The sequence below is a fragment of the Python bivittatus genome, unplaced genomic scaffold (genome assembly GCF_059951505.1).
Source record: "Python bivittatus isolate LINGU-HERP-01145 unplaced genomic scaffold, Pbiv_v1 ctg000220_np1212, whole genome shotgun sequence".
Taxonomy (NCBI): domain Eukaryota; kingdom Metazoa; phylum Chordata; class Lepidosauria; order Squamata; family Pythonidae; genus Python; species Python bivittatus.
Window position 1 is genome coordinate 21,364,190 of NW_028277048.1, and position 16,496 is coordinate 21,380,685.

General features: G+C 40.9%; 2 protein-coding genes across 6 annotated transcripts in view; one reads left to right on the forward strand and one right to left on the reverse strand.

Annotated features, from left to right (window-relative positions):
* ETAA1 (ETAA1 activator of ATR kinase) overlaps positions 1 to 16,496 on the forward strand; it is a 35,374-nt gene that overhangs the window by 15,413 nt on the left and 3,465 nt on the right. For 3 of the 5 annotated variants that reach the window (XM_088138091.1, XM_088138094.1, XM_088138095.1), the window contains one exon: positions 618 to 1,398. In XM_088138091.1, the coding sequence (XP_087994217.1) occupies positions 618 to 730 (113 nt within the window). In that variant the 3' untranslated portion in view covers positions 731 to 1,398. Of the gene's footprint in view, positions 1 to 617; positions 1,399 to 15,768; positions 16,276 to 16,496 lie in introns of those variants that run through there. The other 2 variants (XR_015795692.1, XM_088138092.1) reach the window with 2 other exon arrangements.
* Positions 3,979 to 14,403, reverse strand: LOC148216293 (keratin, type II cytoskeletal 6B-like). Its single transcript, XM_088138090.1, has 9 exons — positions 11,437 to 14,403; positions 9,147 to 9,361; positions 8,529 to 8,589; positions 8,223 to 8,318; positions 7,365 to 7,529; positions 6,673 to 6,798; positions 5,241 to 5,461; positions 4,830 to 4,864; positions 3,979 to 4,351 (listed from the first exon to the last, which is right to left on the reverse strand). Exons 1-9 carry the CDS (start codon positions 11,950 to 11,952, stop codon positions 4,158 to 4,160), a joined length of 1,629 nt encoding a protein of 542 aa, XP_087994216.1. The 5' UTR covers positions 11,953 to 14,403; the 3' UTR covers positions 3,979 to 4,157.

Sequence of the window (16,496 nt, forward strand, 5' to 3'; positions counted from 1 at the left end):
GAATACAGTGATTTCTTACAAGGGAAGGGCACTTTGGTATAAATAATGCTTTACATTTTAAAATAAAATCCTTAACAACAGAATATGGGAATTCTGGATCAGAACAATGTGGGTTCAAGTTTATTTGTGCTGCATGGGCCAGTTCCTCCCTATAGCCCCTTTGCTTTCTTAATATTGTATTTTTCTTTTGTGATTTCTCTGCCTGACATTAATGCCACCTGTTCTGATCTTTGGATCTGCCTAGAGTTAGTTTCGTACTGCCTTTTTTTTATCAGTCTCAGGATGGTATCAGTTTTTTAACAGGATTGCCAAAATCCATGTTTAGAAAAGAGACTATTGCAAGTTGTACTTATAATTCATAGTTGTACTTTTAATTAATTGTTTTCTTATTCAAATTCCTAGGATACTATAAGTTGGTTCTTGAAGAGGGCAAGATTTTAAAGTGCCCTTGATACAAGTGACCCCCTCCCCTTTTACTTGGTGGATATTTTTGCAAGAATTAGAGGGCAAGAGTTATTCTAACATATTATTAATAAGGTTCCTCTCTCTCCTGATCGGTAGAATATAAGGTACCGGATACATCTGGCTATATCAAACTGTTTGTCTTCTCTTTGCAGAACATAAAAGTAGGAGGTGTTCTCAAGAAGAAATTGCAAAGAAAAAGCAAGAAGCTCTAGAGCGAAGAAAATGTAAAATGGAAGCATCGTTCAAAAATGCTGCACCTACTTGAATATATTTCAGTACAGCAGAATTACTGGCAGGTGGGCAGTGGAATCATTGTCACTGTAAAATATATATCTATATTGTACAGTATTGCCAACTCCTTCACCTAGTACTATCTTTATTCTTCTGCAGAATACCAGTATTAATTGCTTTCGTTTGTTTTCTTCCTTCCGTCCTTTTTGGAAACACTGTTGGTTACAATTGTGAATTTTTATAAACTGTTTACCTAATCTTGGGGTATTAGGTCAGCAGCTGTTTTACTGATATCAGTTCTTTTGTGATTAAACGATGCAATTGGCATCTGTTATTCCCCAGGAAACATAATAATGTGTCAATTCTTACTTTGGAATATTTGAGAAGACAGATATCTCAGTTTAATGATATATTGGTCATTTAGTCCATTTTCCCATGTAACGTGGTTCTTTAAAATTTGCAACAAACATATTGTTTATTCCAAGGTCATAAATAACATTCCAAGCTTTAAAGTGTGTATCTATAGAATGAATGTAAAACTTCAATAGTGAGCCTTGAATGTAATACATAGCTTGGACCTATTTTAATTTTGTTTCATCACTGCATTACAGAGGACCAATTCTGTAGCAAAAACGTGAAAGTTTCCTATCATTTATTTATCACTGTAAATTATGTGCATGCTGTAAATTGTGATTAAACAGATGGCAGTTTCTCTGATTATGCTCTTTTCTAATCTGTAATTAGAACCTAACCATAGTAGGATTCTTACCTCTTCACATAAGTGAAAGTGATCTGGTCTCTGTTGGAAGTATGCATCAGTGTGTTGGTGACTTCTCAGGCTGTTTCTGTGCAGATTCCGTTCTGTAGCTCAACATAATAAACAGTGGTCAGGGATCTGATAGCTGGTCCCTAGTACTAATGTTATGGGCCCTATTCACCTTCAGTAAGAAGAAAATGTATTGTTATTTCTGCATCATAAGCCACAGAGTTGAGGACTGAGTATCATGCACTACTGACTTAGAAGCAATGCATGTCTTCTGATAGATTTTCAGAAAGCAACTTCTCACGCTGTAGGATGTCTGTTGTGAGGAGGTGTTATGAGGAACCTCATTCCTCTAGATTCATATATGATTGCCGCAAGTAACATGTCTTATACTATACATAACACAAAATATATTTTCCTATGGATTTCTAGGTAAATAGTTGGATGAAATGTTTCAAGTTAAAAATTGGCAATGCTGGTCTTCTAATGCAAGAGCTGGCTTAGTCTCAGACCCTCATTCAAGTCATTGCCTTGAAGAAATTGCTCTCTCATTTTTGAACTTCTTCAAACAGAAAAAAGTTATGTTATAGAATTCATTATATAATAGACTTTTAAAGGGGATTACAAAAATCCATAAACTACAAAGATATCAGTGGTTATTGGTAGCTGTAAATTTTTGCTAGGAAATATTTATGCTCTGCAGGCATCCCAGAATGCAACATTAAGATATGTATTGCTTCTAGGACAATAGTGCATGATGCTCAGTCCCCAGCTCCTTGGCTTCTCATACCCTGCTTTTCATCCAGAAATAAGACTGCAACCATTTCTTCTTATTGGAGCCCATTAGGCCCCATAACATTAGTACTAGATGTCAGTGCTTTCATCTCCCTGACCACTGTTTATTAAGTTGAACTACAAAATGGAATCAGGGAAAGTAAAGGTGTTGTGGAAATTGCCAACTTTAACAGCCTTGCATACAATAGTTACAATACATCAGAAGGGATCTTGTATCATTTGTTCACAACAAAGTTATACAAATGGTTGCCTACAACACATCAAAAGGGATCTGGTAGAGATTGACAAGTTACAGAAAAGGCAGTCACAAAGGTCTAGAGTAACTACCTTCTTGAATGTGGGGCTTGAAAGTGGAAGGCAAGAAAGCTATACTTACATGTTATCTGGAGAAAATAGATGGGAAAGAAAAAAAGCATTCTCTCATTTTTGAACTTTTTCAAACAAAACAGTTATGTTATAGAATTGATTGTATAATGAACTTTGAAAAGGGGATTAGACAAATCCATAGATTACAAAAGTATCATTAGTAATTGGTGGCTGTAAATTAGCTCCAAAATCAAAGGCAATAAATTTTTGCAGGGAAATATGCTCTGCAGGCATCCCAGAGGAATTTGATCAGCTACTGTGAGAAAAGAAAGTAGAATCCATATACTGTCCTGTGTTTGTTATAACCAACATTGACACTACACTGTTTGAAACCTACTTGCTTTATAAGCTTCCTCCACGAGGAATCTGGAAGGGTTTGTCTAAAAGGCTTAGCCTCTGCACAGAAACAGCTTAGGAAGTCACCAACAAATTGGTGCACTCTTCCAACAGAGAGCAGATCACTTTCACTTATCTGAAGTATTCCATGCTCCAGAATGATGTATGTCCTCTGATAGATTTGCAAAAAGTAGCAGAAGCTTCTCACACTGTAAGATGTTTATTGTGTGTGTGTGGGGGGTGTTACAAGAATCTCCAAGAGTTACTTGATTCCTCCAGATCCTTATGTGGTTGCAGTAGGTCATGCATCTTACATATAATGCAAAATATTTTGCCCCAGGTGATTCTAGGTAAACAGCTGGACTAAATTTTTCAAATTAAAAACCAGTAATGCTAGTTTTCCAAGAACCAGTTTGGCATAGTGCTTAGGGCGCCAGACTAGAAGACGGGAGACTGTAAATTCTGCTCCTGCCTTAGGCACAACGCCAACTGGGTGACCCTAGGCCAGTCCCCCTCTCAGCCCTAGGAAGGAGGCACGGGCAAAACACTTCTGAAATAGTGCTAAGAAGAGTGCAGGCAGTTGCCAGGAGTCAACTTTGAAGGCATCAAAAAAAAAAAAAAGGCTTCTGATGGCCAAGAACTGGCCAAGTCTAAGAAGACGCTTGTTTAGATCTTCCCAAAATATATTACCTTGAAGATCATAGGTATCAGAACTCAGCCATCTGCAGTATCGTTATGATTCTAGCTTGCATCCTGACAACATGGCAATAGTGCTAAGACTTTTTTTTTAATGCATTGACTCATATTGATGTTTATCTTAGGTATATGAAACAGCTAGATGTTTTTATAAATTATAACGTGCATTTTATTGGATACACACACCGAAAAGTAAAGCCGGGTTTCAAACTACGGGTTTCAAGCATCAAAAACGAAAGAGAAGGTTATCTAGTTTATGCAAACTCTGCAAAATATAGAAATCTGACTTGGATGAAAGAAGGAAAAATAAGAACACAAGCCTGTGTGCTGTACAGTCTGGATCATTTGCAACGCAGAACGCTCTCTACATACAGTCAAAGAAATGGCCTGTTTTACAAAAGCTGAACCCAGAGCAAAAGAGAGATGTATGAATACTGCACAGAGAGAGGTCCAGGCGAGTCACGGTTCACATGTTTCATTTTCAAAAGTACAAGGGATGGGAACTTTAGCTTATGTAACTTGTCTCCGGAGAGGAGACCAACTTTGTGCTAGAGCAGCTTCCATCTCCAAGGTCCGCCCCTCCGATGCTGGTGCCGCCTCCTACTGCAAAACAGCTACCTCCGCCCAGGCTAAGGCCACTTCCATAGCCAAGAGCGCTGCCAGCAACAGCTCCTCGTGAAATGTTGGAAGAGATAACAGCTGCGAAAAGAAGAGACGGGCTTAGAGAAGGCCCTAAGCAGTTGGTCCAAAGGAAGGCAGCTACCTCGTGGAAATTACAGGAAGGGTTAGCACTGTGGGGTCAGTCAAGACATCTGCCACCCCTCGGCCCTAAAGTGGGGCCTTCAATTTTTCCTTCAAAATGAAATGCTTTTAAAAACCCGTTATTCTCGATGGTGCCGAAGATCAAGTGAGAGAATATGATGATCTTGTTTGAGACGACATGCAATAATTCCAAAGTCATATGAAATCTCAGCATGAAATTCCTAACATCTTATGAGATTTGGTGATGGATCAGGGCTCCTAGAGCATTGCATGTTGAAGCCTGAAAAAACGGTTGAATTCTGTCCTATGGCATTCTCCAAGGGGCAAATAGAAGACAGGATTTTTACCCCATAGCCCCTTAAATGCCACTGCAAAGCAATGGTCCTCGAATATGAATATTCTTCACTATACTTACAGATGTTCACTGCGTCTGCTGCATCATTAGCCAACCTATCAAGAAACAAAAGATGGGTAAAAATTGAAGCACGTTCTAAACATCTGGAGCTGATTGAAAGAAAACCAGTGTTCTATGACTATTGTTCCAATTGCAAAGTCTTCAAGTCCCCAGGAAGCTGAAGGATACAAAGGATGGACTTCAAGGGAAAGAGTCTCCCTATGCCCTCAGAAGTAGATGTTGGTGGGTATGGAATTTTCTGAGGGAGTTTGAGGGCTGAACGCAAGGCCTCCGGAGGCCACAGGTTATATACCCTGCATATTATTTCACTATTCAAGTAATAATAGTAAAAGGATAGACTTTGAGTACAAAGACTTGCACAGTGATAAGGTCGAGACCTGTGCAGTTCTACGTAGATAGGCTGTCACTGACCGAAATTCTTCTCCTTCCAGAAGCTTTCTGTAGGTGGCAATCTCAATATCCAGGGTGAGCTTCAAATTCAGCAGATGTTGGTACTCCTTGAGTTGTTTGGCCATGTCTTGCTTGGCTTTCTGAAGGGCATCCTCAAGTTCAGCCAGTTTCTGCCTTGCGTCTTTGAGCGCCAGTTCACCACGGTCTTCCGCTTCAGCAATAGCTGCCTGTAGTTTGGCACACTTACAGGAGGAAGGAAAGAGAGATTAGTGTAGATCTTCCCCTTAGAACAGACCAAAGAGATCTTCAGATATATTATCCCATAAGCAGGGTTGGACAGCTTATATTGGGCCGAGACCATCCGTGGTGTTTTGCTGGATCTCTGAGACCACTCCCCGAGTGCCAAGGGCCACCTGTTACAAACATCATAAGCGCGGATGGTATTAAGGAAATCATACGGCTATGTGCAAAATATTCCAACTTTGGAAGAGCCATTTCGAGGATTCGAGCTTGCGGCGAAATGGAACATTTTCAGTGTCCCGTGTGCAGCAATTGGTCTGTTGTTTCGTGACTAGTGATGGGATTGTGTTTCTCCCAACATTTTTCTAGGCTAGTTAGTGCAGTAGTAGGATGAGCCATGTTGCTGCTGCTCTTTGCTGAGACAGGATGGGGTGTGGTGTAAATGGATAATTGAAAGGAAAGGAGAAGTACAGAGACCAGGGAGAAGATGACTGCTTGCAGCTGTACGCTGGCCAGGTGAGTTACAGCTGATTGTAAAAGAAGAATTGGTTATGGGAAAGTTACGTGGATGGGCACCATAGATGCTGTGCTGTACTTAGTTTTGCAGGCAGGTAATGTAAAGATTGTCTGTGAATGTGTACTGTTGTTGTTCAGTCATTAAGTCGTGTCGGACTCTTTGTAACCCCATGAACCACATCGCGCCAGGCCTTCCTGTCCTTCACTGCCTCCCTGAGTTTGCTCAGTTTCATGCTCATTGCTTCAGTGATGCTATCTAACCATCTCATCCTCTGCCATCCCCTTCTCCTTTTGCCTTCAATCTTTCCCAGCTTCAGGGTCTTTTCCAGAGAGTCCTCTTTTCGCATCAGGTGACCCAAGTATCTGAGCTTGAGCTTCATTATCAATCCTTCCAATGAGCACTCAGGGTTGATTTCTTTCAGGATTGACTGGTTTGTGTGTACTATTGTGTGGATTGACTATGGGTTTGTACTACTCTTTCATATATATATATGTATCGCTGATACTGAGGTTAAATATATGTAAAAAGTAGCACTATATTAAGGTCAAAAAGTAAAGTATTTCAACTGGGGAATAATCTGCACTACAGAAAAGAATGGGAACGTTAATATCCTAACACTGATGTTCTTTCAGGCCAGAAACGTGGCTGAACAGTACCACAGTATGATGATAACTTTGGGAGAATGCAATAACCTACCTGCTTCTTCACACTTTCAATTTCAGCCTTGAGTCTCTGGACTTGTCGGTTAAGATCTGAAATCTCATGCTTGGTGTTGCGAAGATCATCACTGTGTCTTCCAGCAGTATTCTGGAGTTCTTCGTACTAAAAAAAAAAAAAAAAAAAAAGGAGGAAAGTAGCTACTGCAGTTTAATTATTTGAGTGAATCAGTTTTATTCCTTTGTGAGCGTGCATATATCTGTTTGCGTACCAGCCTTTCTCAGTCTGGTGCTTCAAGGGGCTTTGAGTTGCAAATCTTATCACTCCCAGCCCACAGGTCACTGGCAATGCTAGCTGAGAAGTAGAGAGGTTGCACTTGAGTACACCAGGCTGGGAAAGCTGCGTATACACTTTTACTGTAATCCCCTTTGGGGAAAGTACGTTTCCAAAAGTGCAACAGGCAGGTAAGCACTGCAACAAACTGAAAAGGAACTAGTGGGGAATCAGATTTTCCTCCCTTCTGTTCTCCAAGGCCAGCGTGGGGTGCTGCTTCCCTGACTAGTAAGGGATTTGCAGTGAATGGTTGGTGGGAAAATCAGAAAGAAGAAGAGGTAATGTCCCCCCTCTTGGCTTGGCTTGGCTTGGCTAATTCCAATTTTAGAAGAAACAATTGGGCTGCCTCTTACAGCTAGTCCAGTGTAAGCCACTCGACTTTCTTGATGATGATTTACCTTGCTTTGGTACCACGCTTCAGCCTCAGCCCTGCTTCTCTTTGCAATCTCTTCATACTGGGCTTTGACTTCATCAATGATGCTGTTGAGGTCCAGGTTGCGATTGTTGTCCATGGACAAAATCACAGAAGTTTCAGAGATTTGCGTCTGTAGTTCTGTGAGCTCCTGTACATGACACAGCAATAGTCCACTCAGAAAATATATTATGCAGGTAGTCCTTGTTTAGCGACCACAGATGGGACTGGCAACTCGATCATTAAGTGAAGTGTTCATTAAGTGAAACTGTGACTACGCTTACGATCTTACTTCATCTTTTCTTTGCTTTAGAGACCTGCGAAGGTCATAAATGCAAGGATTGGTCGCAAAGTTACTTTTTCATCAGGATCGTAATTGCAAACAGTCACTGTATGAGGCAGTCACTAAATGATGACTACCTACATGAAATGATTGATCTTTGGCAAATGCCCAATTCAAAATTTACAGCGTGCAAACCTTTCTGTTAGGTAAGAATGGAAATTGGCAGGGTTGTTCATTCTGCATACTTCCTTTTGCTTCCCAAATTACTTTCAGGTTTTTGATGGAAAATACAATTGAATCTTCCTTCCTTCCTTCCTTCCTTCCTTCCTTCCTTCCTTCCTTCCTTCCATCCATCCATCCATCCATCCATCCATCCCAGTTTAGAATAAAAGATGCTACAAAATTCTGTTTTAACATCATTGTGGCAACATGTTATCCAGTGTTGGGGGAGGGTGTTCCCACACTGAAACTAATTCAGGAAGATAGATGAATAGCTGTTTCTGGCAGTCCATATATTCATGCGATAGAACAGAATTCAAAGAAAATAATATTGATTCTTACCATGTCATATAGGACCTTGAGGAAATCAATCTCATCCATTAAAGCTTGTAGATTAGCTTCTAGGTCTGTCTTGGCCATGTAAGCAGCATCCACTTCCTAAAAAAGAGACACTGAATTTAATGGTGAGAAGTGAAAGAACTGCAGGGTTATTAATCAGTTATTAATTCCTGATTATTTTTATTTGGTATAAAAATATATACAGTATACACACACAAATGCCCTGTTTGAGGTAAATGTACTTGTTTCTGAGATGGTCCCACCTTTTAACATCATAGCAAGATAGCTACACGGCATACAGCCTCTCACCTTCTTGAGGATTACAAAGTCATTCTCTGCTCCGGTACGCTTATTGACCTCATCTTCATACCTATTCGGGCCAGGGGAGGAGAAAAAGAGCGTCTGCTTAGAGAAATCTAGTAAAGTTGCTGTACTGCTTAAAGGCTTTTTGAAAAAGTCTGACGATATCCCAGAGGTGATTCTCAAATGTGGCTGAAGCTGAAATCCACATTTCCGCAGAGCACCTAGCTGGTAAAGCACTTCTGGGCATTTGACTTTACCAGAGCCACGAGCTGGCTGTGTGAGATCGTAGCATTAGCCGCAGTATAAGCAAAGGGTATGAAATTTGGAGGAAAGGTGAAGGGCTGGAAGCCTTAAGAGGCAGCTTGGTGTAGTGGTTAAGGCATCAGGCTAGAAACCGGGAGACTGGGAGTCCTAGTCCCATCTTGGGCAAAAAGCCAGCTCGGTGGCCTCGGGCCCATCCCTCTCTCTCACCGCTAGGAAGCAGGCAATGGCAAACCACTTCTGAAAAACCTTGCCAGGAAAACTGCAGGGACCAGTCCTGGCAGCCGCCAGAAGTAAAAAAGCCTAACTTGATGGCACGCATACATAAAAGAGGGAGCAAAGCTGAAGGTCTGGAAGCCTTACTTGCTCTTGTAGTCCTCAACAAGCTTTTGGGTGTTATTTAGTTCTCCATCCAGCCTTACTTTCTCATTCTCCAGGTCATTCTGCTGTTTCCTGAGATCGTTAATGTAAGCATCAAAAAGTGACTCAGTGTTACTCTTCACGGTTTTCTGGCCCTGTTCCTGGAGCAGAGCCCATTTTGTTTCCAGCACTTTATTCTGTTGTTCAAGGAAACGCACCTGGAAGCAGAAAGAGTCAGATTTGGTGGTGGTGAGGAATTAACAAGACAAATCTGCTGGAATGTTTCTCAGTTTATCTTGATTTGTCCTTGAGCATATTATAAAGTAAAAGCAACACTTTCTCTCTTTAATATCCTGGGTTTTTGCTGCTATATATTAAGGGAAGCTGGATTGGACGAAGATGAGCATGGTTTTAAAACTGGAGGAAGAAACATCAATAACATATGCTATGCTGATGACGCTTCTCAGATGGCCAAAAATGCAAAGGATCTCCAATATCTTAAGAAATGTCAAGGAGCACAGTAAAAAATGGGACTAAAATGAAATATAATGATGGCCAAATGAATAAAACTGGTTCCAGAAGTAGCCTTAAAGTCCCAGTGAGGATAGTAAAGTAGTGGATAGCTTCTACCTCTTAGAATCAACCATCAATAAAGTCAAGAAATACGCTGCAGACTAGTAATTGGTAGAGTAGCCATGAAGGGCTTGGAATTGTTATTCAGTAGCTGTATTACGTCTATACCTACAAAGATCACATTAGTGCAAGCCATGGTATTCCATGCAACACTCTTGAGGCAAAAATTGGACTTTGAAGAAAGATAGAAAAAGTGTATTGCCCCTTTTGAAATTTGGTATTGGAGAAAACTCCTGAAAATACCATGGACAGCTAAGAAAACAAACCAATGGATCATCAAATGAATCAACCGAAATTTTTCATTCAAGAGACAAATAACCAGGCTGAAATTTTCCTACTTTGGACACATTATGCAAAGACCCAGCTCTCTGGAGAAGGCTGTAATGTTGGGAAAGGTGAAGGGAAAGAGAAGAGGATGACCAGCAGCCAAGTACCGTATTTTTCCGACAATAAGATACCCCCATGTACAAGACGACCCCCACTTTTCCAACCCAAAATTAAGAAATCAATATTTTAAAGATAGTGCAGAACACATTTTTATTTAGTAATTAGTTAACATTTACCTGATACACTCGGTGGGAGGAGGTCCAAACCGTCTCTCTGCAGCTCTATTTCCAGGCTCTTCTGCATAACTGATTACATTCAAGCACGAGTGAAACTGCCGATAGCTTGTCTCTGCAAACAGCCTTCCTCTAATTGGTTTGTTCAGCATCAGCTGACGTCAGTTACATCAGGCTCATGATTGGAGGAAATCTGTTTGGGAGACAAGCTATTTCACTCGTGACTGGAGGCTAGCAATAGGAGGAAGCCTCTCTGCAGACACAAAGTATGGGCAATTTTGCAACCGTGCGATTCTCGGCTGACTTCCTTGAATAAGACGCCCTTCAATTTTTAGGGTAAGGATTTTAGAAAAAAGTATTGTCTTATAGTCGGAAAAATATGGTATATGGATTCAGTTAGAGTGGTGATGGATACACCCATTGGAAGATCTGAAGGATCAGGTTAGGGACAGTTCAACTGGGAGAAAATCTTTGTATGTAGTTGCTAAGAGTCAACCTTAGCTTGATGGTGTATAACCTCTCAAGCCTCATCCTGTGTGCACTTGGAATGTGATACCTGCCTCTTCATATCTCATATTCCTCATCAACACTCAGTTCCTCCTCCAATTACATCATATCTACATGTTCTATATCTTTAGGAGAAAGGGTCATAATCATGTGTGCCAAAGCAGTTTGATGGACTTCAAATTCCACTATCCTTAAGAATACAATTTAGGTATAAATTATAAAGATGAAGCCATTCTGTTAGCTCTCATTTTTCCCATCACTACTGTTTAGTGAGAAACTCTGTTGACCTACTGAGATTCATTTGAGAGAAAATATGATCTTAGCTTTAGAAACTTTTCCAATCTCTGTTTCTGCAACAGGAAAAAAAATCCCTACAGCATTTCTCTTGTCAGGTTGCTGTTGCAAGAATAAAAGCAAGGCCAGGAAAACGTTGGCAGGTCTGTAATCTTCATCTAGCTGGTGCCAGCCAGTGATAAATAACAACCATGATGACATGAGCAAAAATTGCAAGAGGAGCTGGAGGAAGGATCTTGAGCTCTTCCCCAGTTCATTGCACCCTGAAATATCAAGGAAAAAATTTACTTTATTCTCACCTTGTCAATGAAGGAGGCAAACTTGTTGTTGAGGGTCTTGATCTGCTCTCCCTCTTCTTTACGGACTTTCTCGATGGTGGGGTCAATCTCCAGGTTGAGAGGCTCCAGCAGGTGGGGATTGATGGTCACTTTTTGGATTCCGCCAGGTGGACAAACAGGGAAGCCAGGGCCAGCTCTCCCACCACCAAAACTAGGTCCAACTAGCCCATAGCCTCCACCAATACCACCGCCAACAGTGTAGCCATTATAGGCTCCACCACCATAGCCATAGGCACCACCGATGCCACTGCCATAACTGCCTCCAACTGAGATCCTCCTGAATCCACCAAGACCATAAAGGCTTTGGCTGCCAAAACCAGCCCCACCGGCCCGTCCCCAGCCAGCACCGCCAATGCCACATCTTCCACCTCTGCATGCACTTTGTGAGCTCCAGTTGGCATGACACAAATTTGGTAGGATGGCAGATGAGTTACTGAAGCCTCTCCTCTGAATCTTGATGTTGGCTCGGTGAGACATTTTAGTTGATGTGGAGCTGAAGAACAGAGGTGCAGAAAGGCACAGAGAAAAAGAGGGCACAGTCTGAAGCAGAGGCAGGTGGACTTGTGATCTCTAGGTTTTAAGATTTATTCTTTTATTTATATTCTCAAGGACATGGGCTTGGTTGTGTTTATATTTGATCATCTTTCTGATTAAGTTGCTGGGTATGCCCTAAGGCTTTTCTGAATGGTGTCATAGCTCTGTTTTACCATACACACCCACACAAAGGCTAAATGGCAGTGCAATCGTCTAAGCCAGAGGTTCTCAGCCTTTTCTTGCTCATGGCCCAATTCTGAGCTTCATTTACTTCTGGGGCCCCCTCACTGTTACTTTTATTTATTGTAAGGTGTAGTAATTTTCAATATTTATGCTGCTGAGATTAGCACAGATAGTGAGATGTGAGGAAAATGATCAATTGATTATATGCCTGGCAGTTAAGTTTGGGTGGCCCCCTCAGAAATTTACTCTGATTGCTTAGAAATATGGCCTACCTTGAGAACCACTGATCTAAGCCATAGTTAGTTGTCATTTGGGAATAATAATTTCCTCAGATTTTGCCCTAGTTGATGAGTATGGGCCAGGGAAATGAGTTCAGTTTGTGATCAACCTGGGGAACAAGAAGACAAGAAGCTGGTGAGAAGTTCTGTTCCAAATCAGTAACTCATGCTTGTGAGGATGATGGTCTTCTGTCACTTTCCTTCAAGGAAAAGAATTTATAACAGGGATGGAGACAACCCACCTTTGGTGTCTAAACTGAAAGCAGAATAAGGATTCAGAACAGTAGGAGGAAAACTGGCTCTGGAATCTTATCTTCCCCAAGCTATGGGTGCTTTTCCGAACTTGATAAAAACAAAAACAAGGTTTGTAATACTAGACAACAAGGCCATTGAAAGGCTTGTCCTTAAAGAAGAGTTGGTGGGATGCAACAACTGTATTCTGCCTGTTCCTTCACTTGCATTGCATTCATTATTGGATAGCTTGGATATTGCAAGTTGAGGGTGGGGGGAGAGACTGGGCTTCTGAACTCTCTAGAATGGTAAAGCAAAATGGCAGGTCTACAGCCTGTTCCCTATAGATGCAGCCTAGGTTCCTGCAACCCGCTAAACCATTATGTGATTTGTTTGTCTTGAACTAGCATGCTTTTGAATTGAGAATCATGAATACTTTGCAAACCTTTATTTATGGCTTAGTGTATAGTATAAACCCACCCTATGAGTTACATACCATGTGTACAGACTTGCCATTATGGGTGAACCTACCAGTTGTTGCTTTTAAATTTATTTTAACAAGTTTTACAACACACACACACGAGAAGAAGAAACAAAAGGAAAGCAGATAAAATCCAAAACAAACTAGAGAAAAAGAGAAAAACAACAAAGTGTTTATAAACTATTCTATCCATATCACATATCTTTCAAAGATTAGAAAATACTTATAAATTTATAAATCTGAATTAAAGAGAATACTGCTGAACACAGCCAGTTGTAGCTTATTGAATAAACTATACTCAAGCAAATCTTGATTTAATGCCATTTGTGAATTTAATCAGAAGTGGATGTTCTGTTTGACTCATTTAAATTGCTTCTAGCCTATCTTTTTAATTTTCTCAAGCTGCCAGCCCCAGAGATCAATTAAAAAATAATAATTTCAGTAGAATCCTGGCAACCCCACATAAAATTGCCACATATCCAGGCATTTATGAGATCATTTTGAAAAAGGCACTCCTCAGCAGAAATTGTATTGGAAGTGGCCTGATGCCATCACTCTCTTGCAGCATATGAAGCAATTCAATAATCAAAAAATAAACACTGCAATCATCTGTATGTTTACTGGGATTTGGGGGGAGAGCATATGAGTCAGTCTTGACTCCCAGCAATTTTATGAACAGCTCCATGCCCTGCCATTGGTCATCCATGAGCACAACCAGTGTAATTTCCATCCCATTACCAGCTCTGACCACAGACTGCCAAAGGTCCAGATAATCTAGATCCTCCAGAGTGCTCTGCAACTACAACTACAACTACACCTCATTCTCACTACTACTGTCTGCTTTAATTAGCTAGGTGGGGCAGGAGGCCAAGCCACAAGTGATGGAGCTAAACTAGCACAGTGGATTCTGTGCAGTTCTTCACAGTCCACAGGTTCAAAAGCCTCCCAAGTAGCACTACTGAATGTCATCTTTATCATCTCAGTAGATCCTATCCATCTGGTTATCCATGAAATGGTCCGACCAGGCAATCTCAACTTACTGAATTTTCTGGCTGATCCTTCTCCGAAAGGTTCATGGACACCTTGAATAGTGCAGCCCGTTGGCATTCTGCAGATGCAGTAAGGACAGAAAGGTAGTTATATTTCATCACCTTTATTGCCCCAGAATAAGCTTGCATCTGGGCTCTTAATCTAGTCAGGCTGCACTTGCTTTTTGTTTTATGCCAGCATCACTTCAGACATCTGTTCACCTACTTCATTTCATGGAGCTCTTCAGTAAACCAAAGAACTGCATGGGATCAGCGGATGAGGAGAGACTGGTCAGGGGCAATCCTGTTGGGTGCCCTAATTGCTTCTGTATTCCAGTGGTCAGCAAGGTACCCCACAGCAACATCTTCCAAATTGCTGAGAAATTTTCCAAGCCCCAGCAGGAAATCTGCTGGATCATTAGATGCTTGGGGTGGACCTCCTTAATAAGTTCCTCCTTCCTGCAGAGATTGATGGCTTCAGTTAACACCATTGTCGTGAGGAAGTGTTCTGTCCATGATATGGATGGAAAAATCCTGCAGAACCAGACCACATCTGGTCACCTGTGGAAGAGTGCTTTTCACAACAGCTACTGTCTTACAGTATACAATTGTCATAACATGTCCTCTCTCCTGCAAGAAATGGAACCAGGCTGGAGAGACTCTTTAGGCAAGTCTTAGTATTGTGAACCCTTTGAGATAGACCAGACCAGGAAAATGACTCCACAGGTTTGATTGGAATGATGTCAATTATGTTGACACTGGCTGTAGTAACAGAATCTTGAAAGCCTGAATGCATTTTTCCTTCTCTCATTCTTACATCCCAGGGAGTTAGGGCAGAGCCATGCTAAGTTTCTTTCTAATATTTTCTTTGTTTCTTGAGATCAAACCATATTTTTCTACAGGTTTTTGTACCTGTCTCTGGATAGCTTTTCCAAGGTCATCAATGTGGTCCTCCATAATAATACATGCCAGTTCTGTGGTGAGGCTGGTTTTACTGCAGTCAGACCTGGCATTCAATAGCATCATCCTGAGCCCAGAGTGCCCAGTAACCTGGTTCCTGAGTTGAGATTGTGGGGCTGGAAGTAAAAATGGGAATCAAATCTCTGATCTCACTTCCCGTGGAATGGGAAGATCCTGTGGCTTAAAAGATGGCACAGAGATGTTTTTAATAACTTATTTTTAATGTCAGTATCCATTCTGTAGTAGATATTTCAGTTTTCAATCACTTTACATGGTATGCCTGTCTATTTACACCTGTGGTTTCCACTCCCTGAGCAAGATGATTAGAATGCACAGCTGTCTGGAGTTTGTTTTAAGCTGATTGTATCATCTGCAGAGTAGTTATAGGTTCAACTGAAAGGAGAGTGTAAACATGTAAAAATATCCATGTTTTGGGGAGTAAATGTCAGCAAGTCTACACACTGATAAGCCAGAATTAGGTTTTATTATTATGATTGAATGAACTCCTACATTGGGAAACACTGTGCTTACACATTTACCAATCTTGGCCTGCTTTTAAGGTTGAAAAGCCTGATTCAGTACTTCCTTCTTCTTTTAGGCAACAATCATAAGAAACTGATGACTGGTGGGCATACAACTGAGATCTCAGAAATTGTTAATCAAACTGCTCCTCAGGTAACGATCTTCCTAAGGTGCAACAGTATAAATTTGGCATTTTATAGTTGCTTTGGCATGGATTTGTTTGTGATTGGAATAGCCTATATGTCCAGTAAAATAAATAAATTAAAGAAATAACATCCTATTTTGAGAAAGAATTGATTTAGATTATATATAAATAGTTCATTTGATTCAGTTTTTCACTCCTGGTGACTACCGGGATTAGTCCCTGCAGTTTTCTTGGCAAAGTTTTTCAGAAGTGCTTCCTAGGGCTTGAAATTATACTTTGCAGCTTGTTTTTTAGTTTAGATTAAAGAGTGGATGTTGCTGAGAAATAGAAGGCTTTTGGAGTTAGAAGAACAGGACCTGAGATTTGGGTGCCCTGGGTATCTGTGGTATTACAAAGCTCAGATTAATGTAGATTTTAAAAATCATTTTATTAGATGTGCCATACTGAGAATATGGAATAGATACAGACCCAGGTTGTGCCCGAAAACATGTTTGTGGCCCCCAGCACAAGAAACATTTTATAGAAGAGAAATGATAAGTAAACATAAATGGCTAACTTATTGTGACATATTAGAATTTTGTCAAGTTTGGCACCAGCCGAGACTCCAGGGCAGGGGAAGAGGGATAGCGGTTGTCATTCGGGACTCTCTTGTGGCCTTC

Coding starts and splice junctions, on each gene's coding strand:
- LOC148216293 (XM_088138090.1), bottom strand. CDS start 11,952: ATGTCTCACCGAGCCAACATCAAGATTCAGAGGAGAGGCTTCAGTAAC. Junction 4,865..5,240: donor CTGGAAGGAGAAGAATTTCG/GTCAGTGACAGC, acceptor GTTTCTTGATAG/GTTGGCTAATGATGCAGCAG. Junction 4,352..4,829: donor AGCAGACGCAGTGAACATCT/GTAAGTATAGTG, acceptor TTCTTTTCGCAG/CTGTTATCTCTTCCAACATT.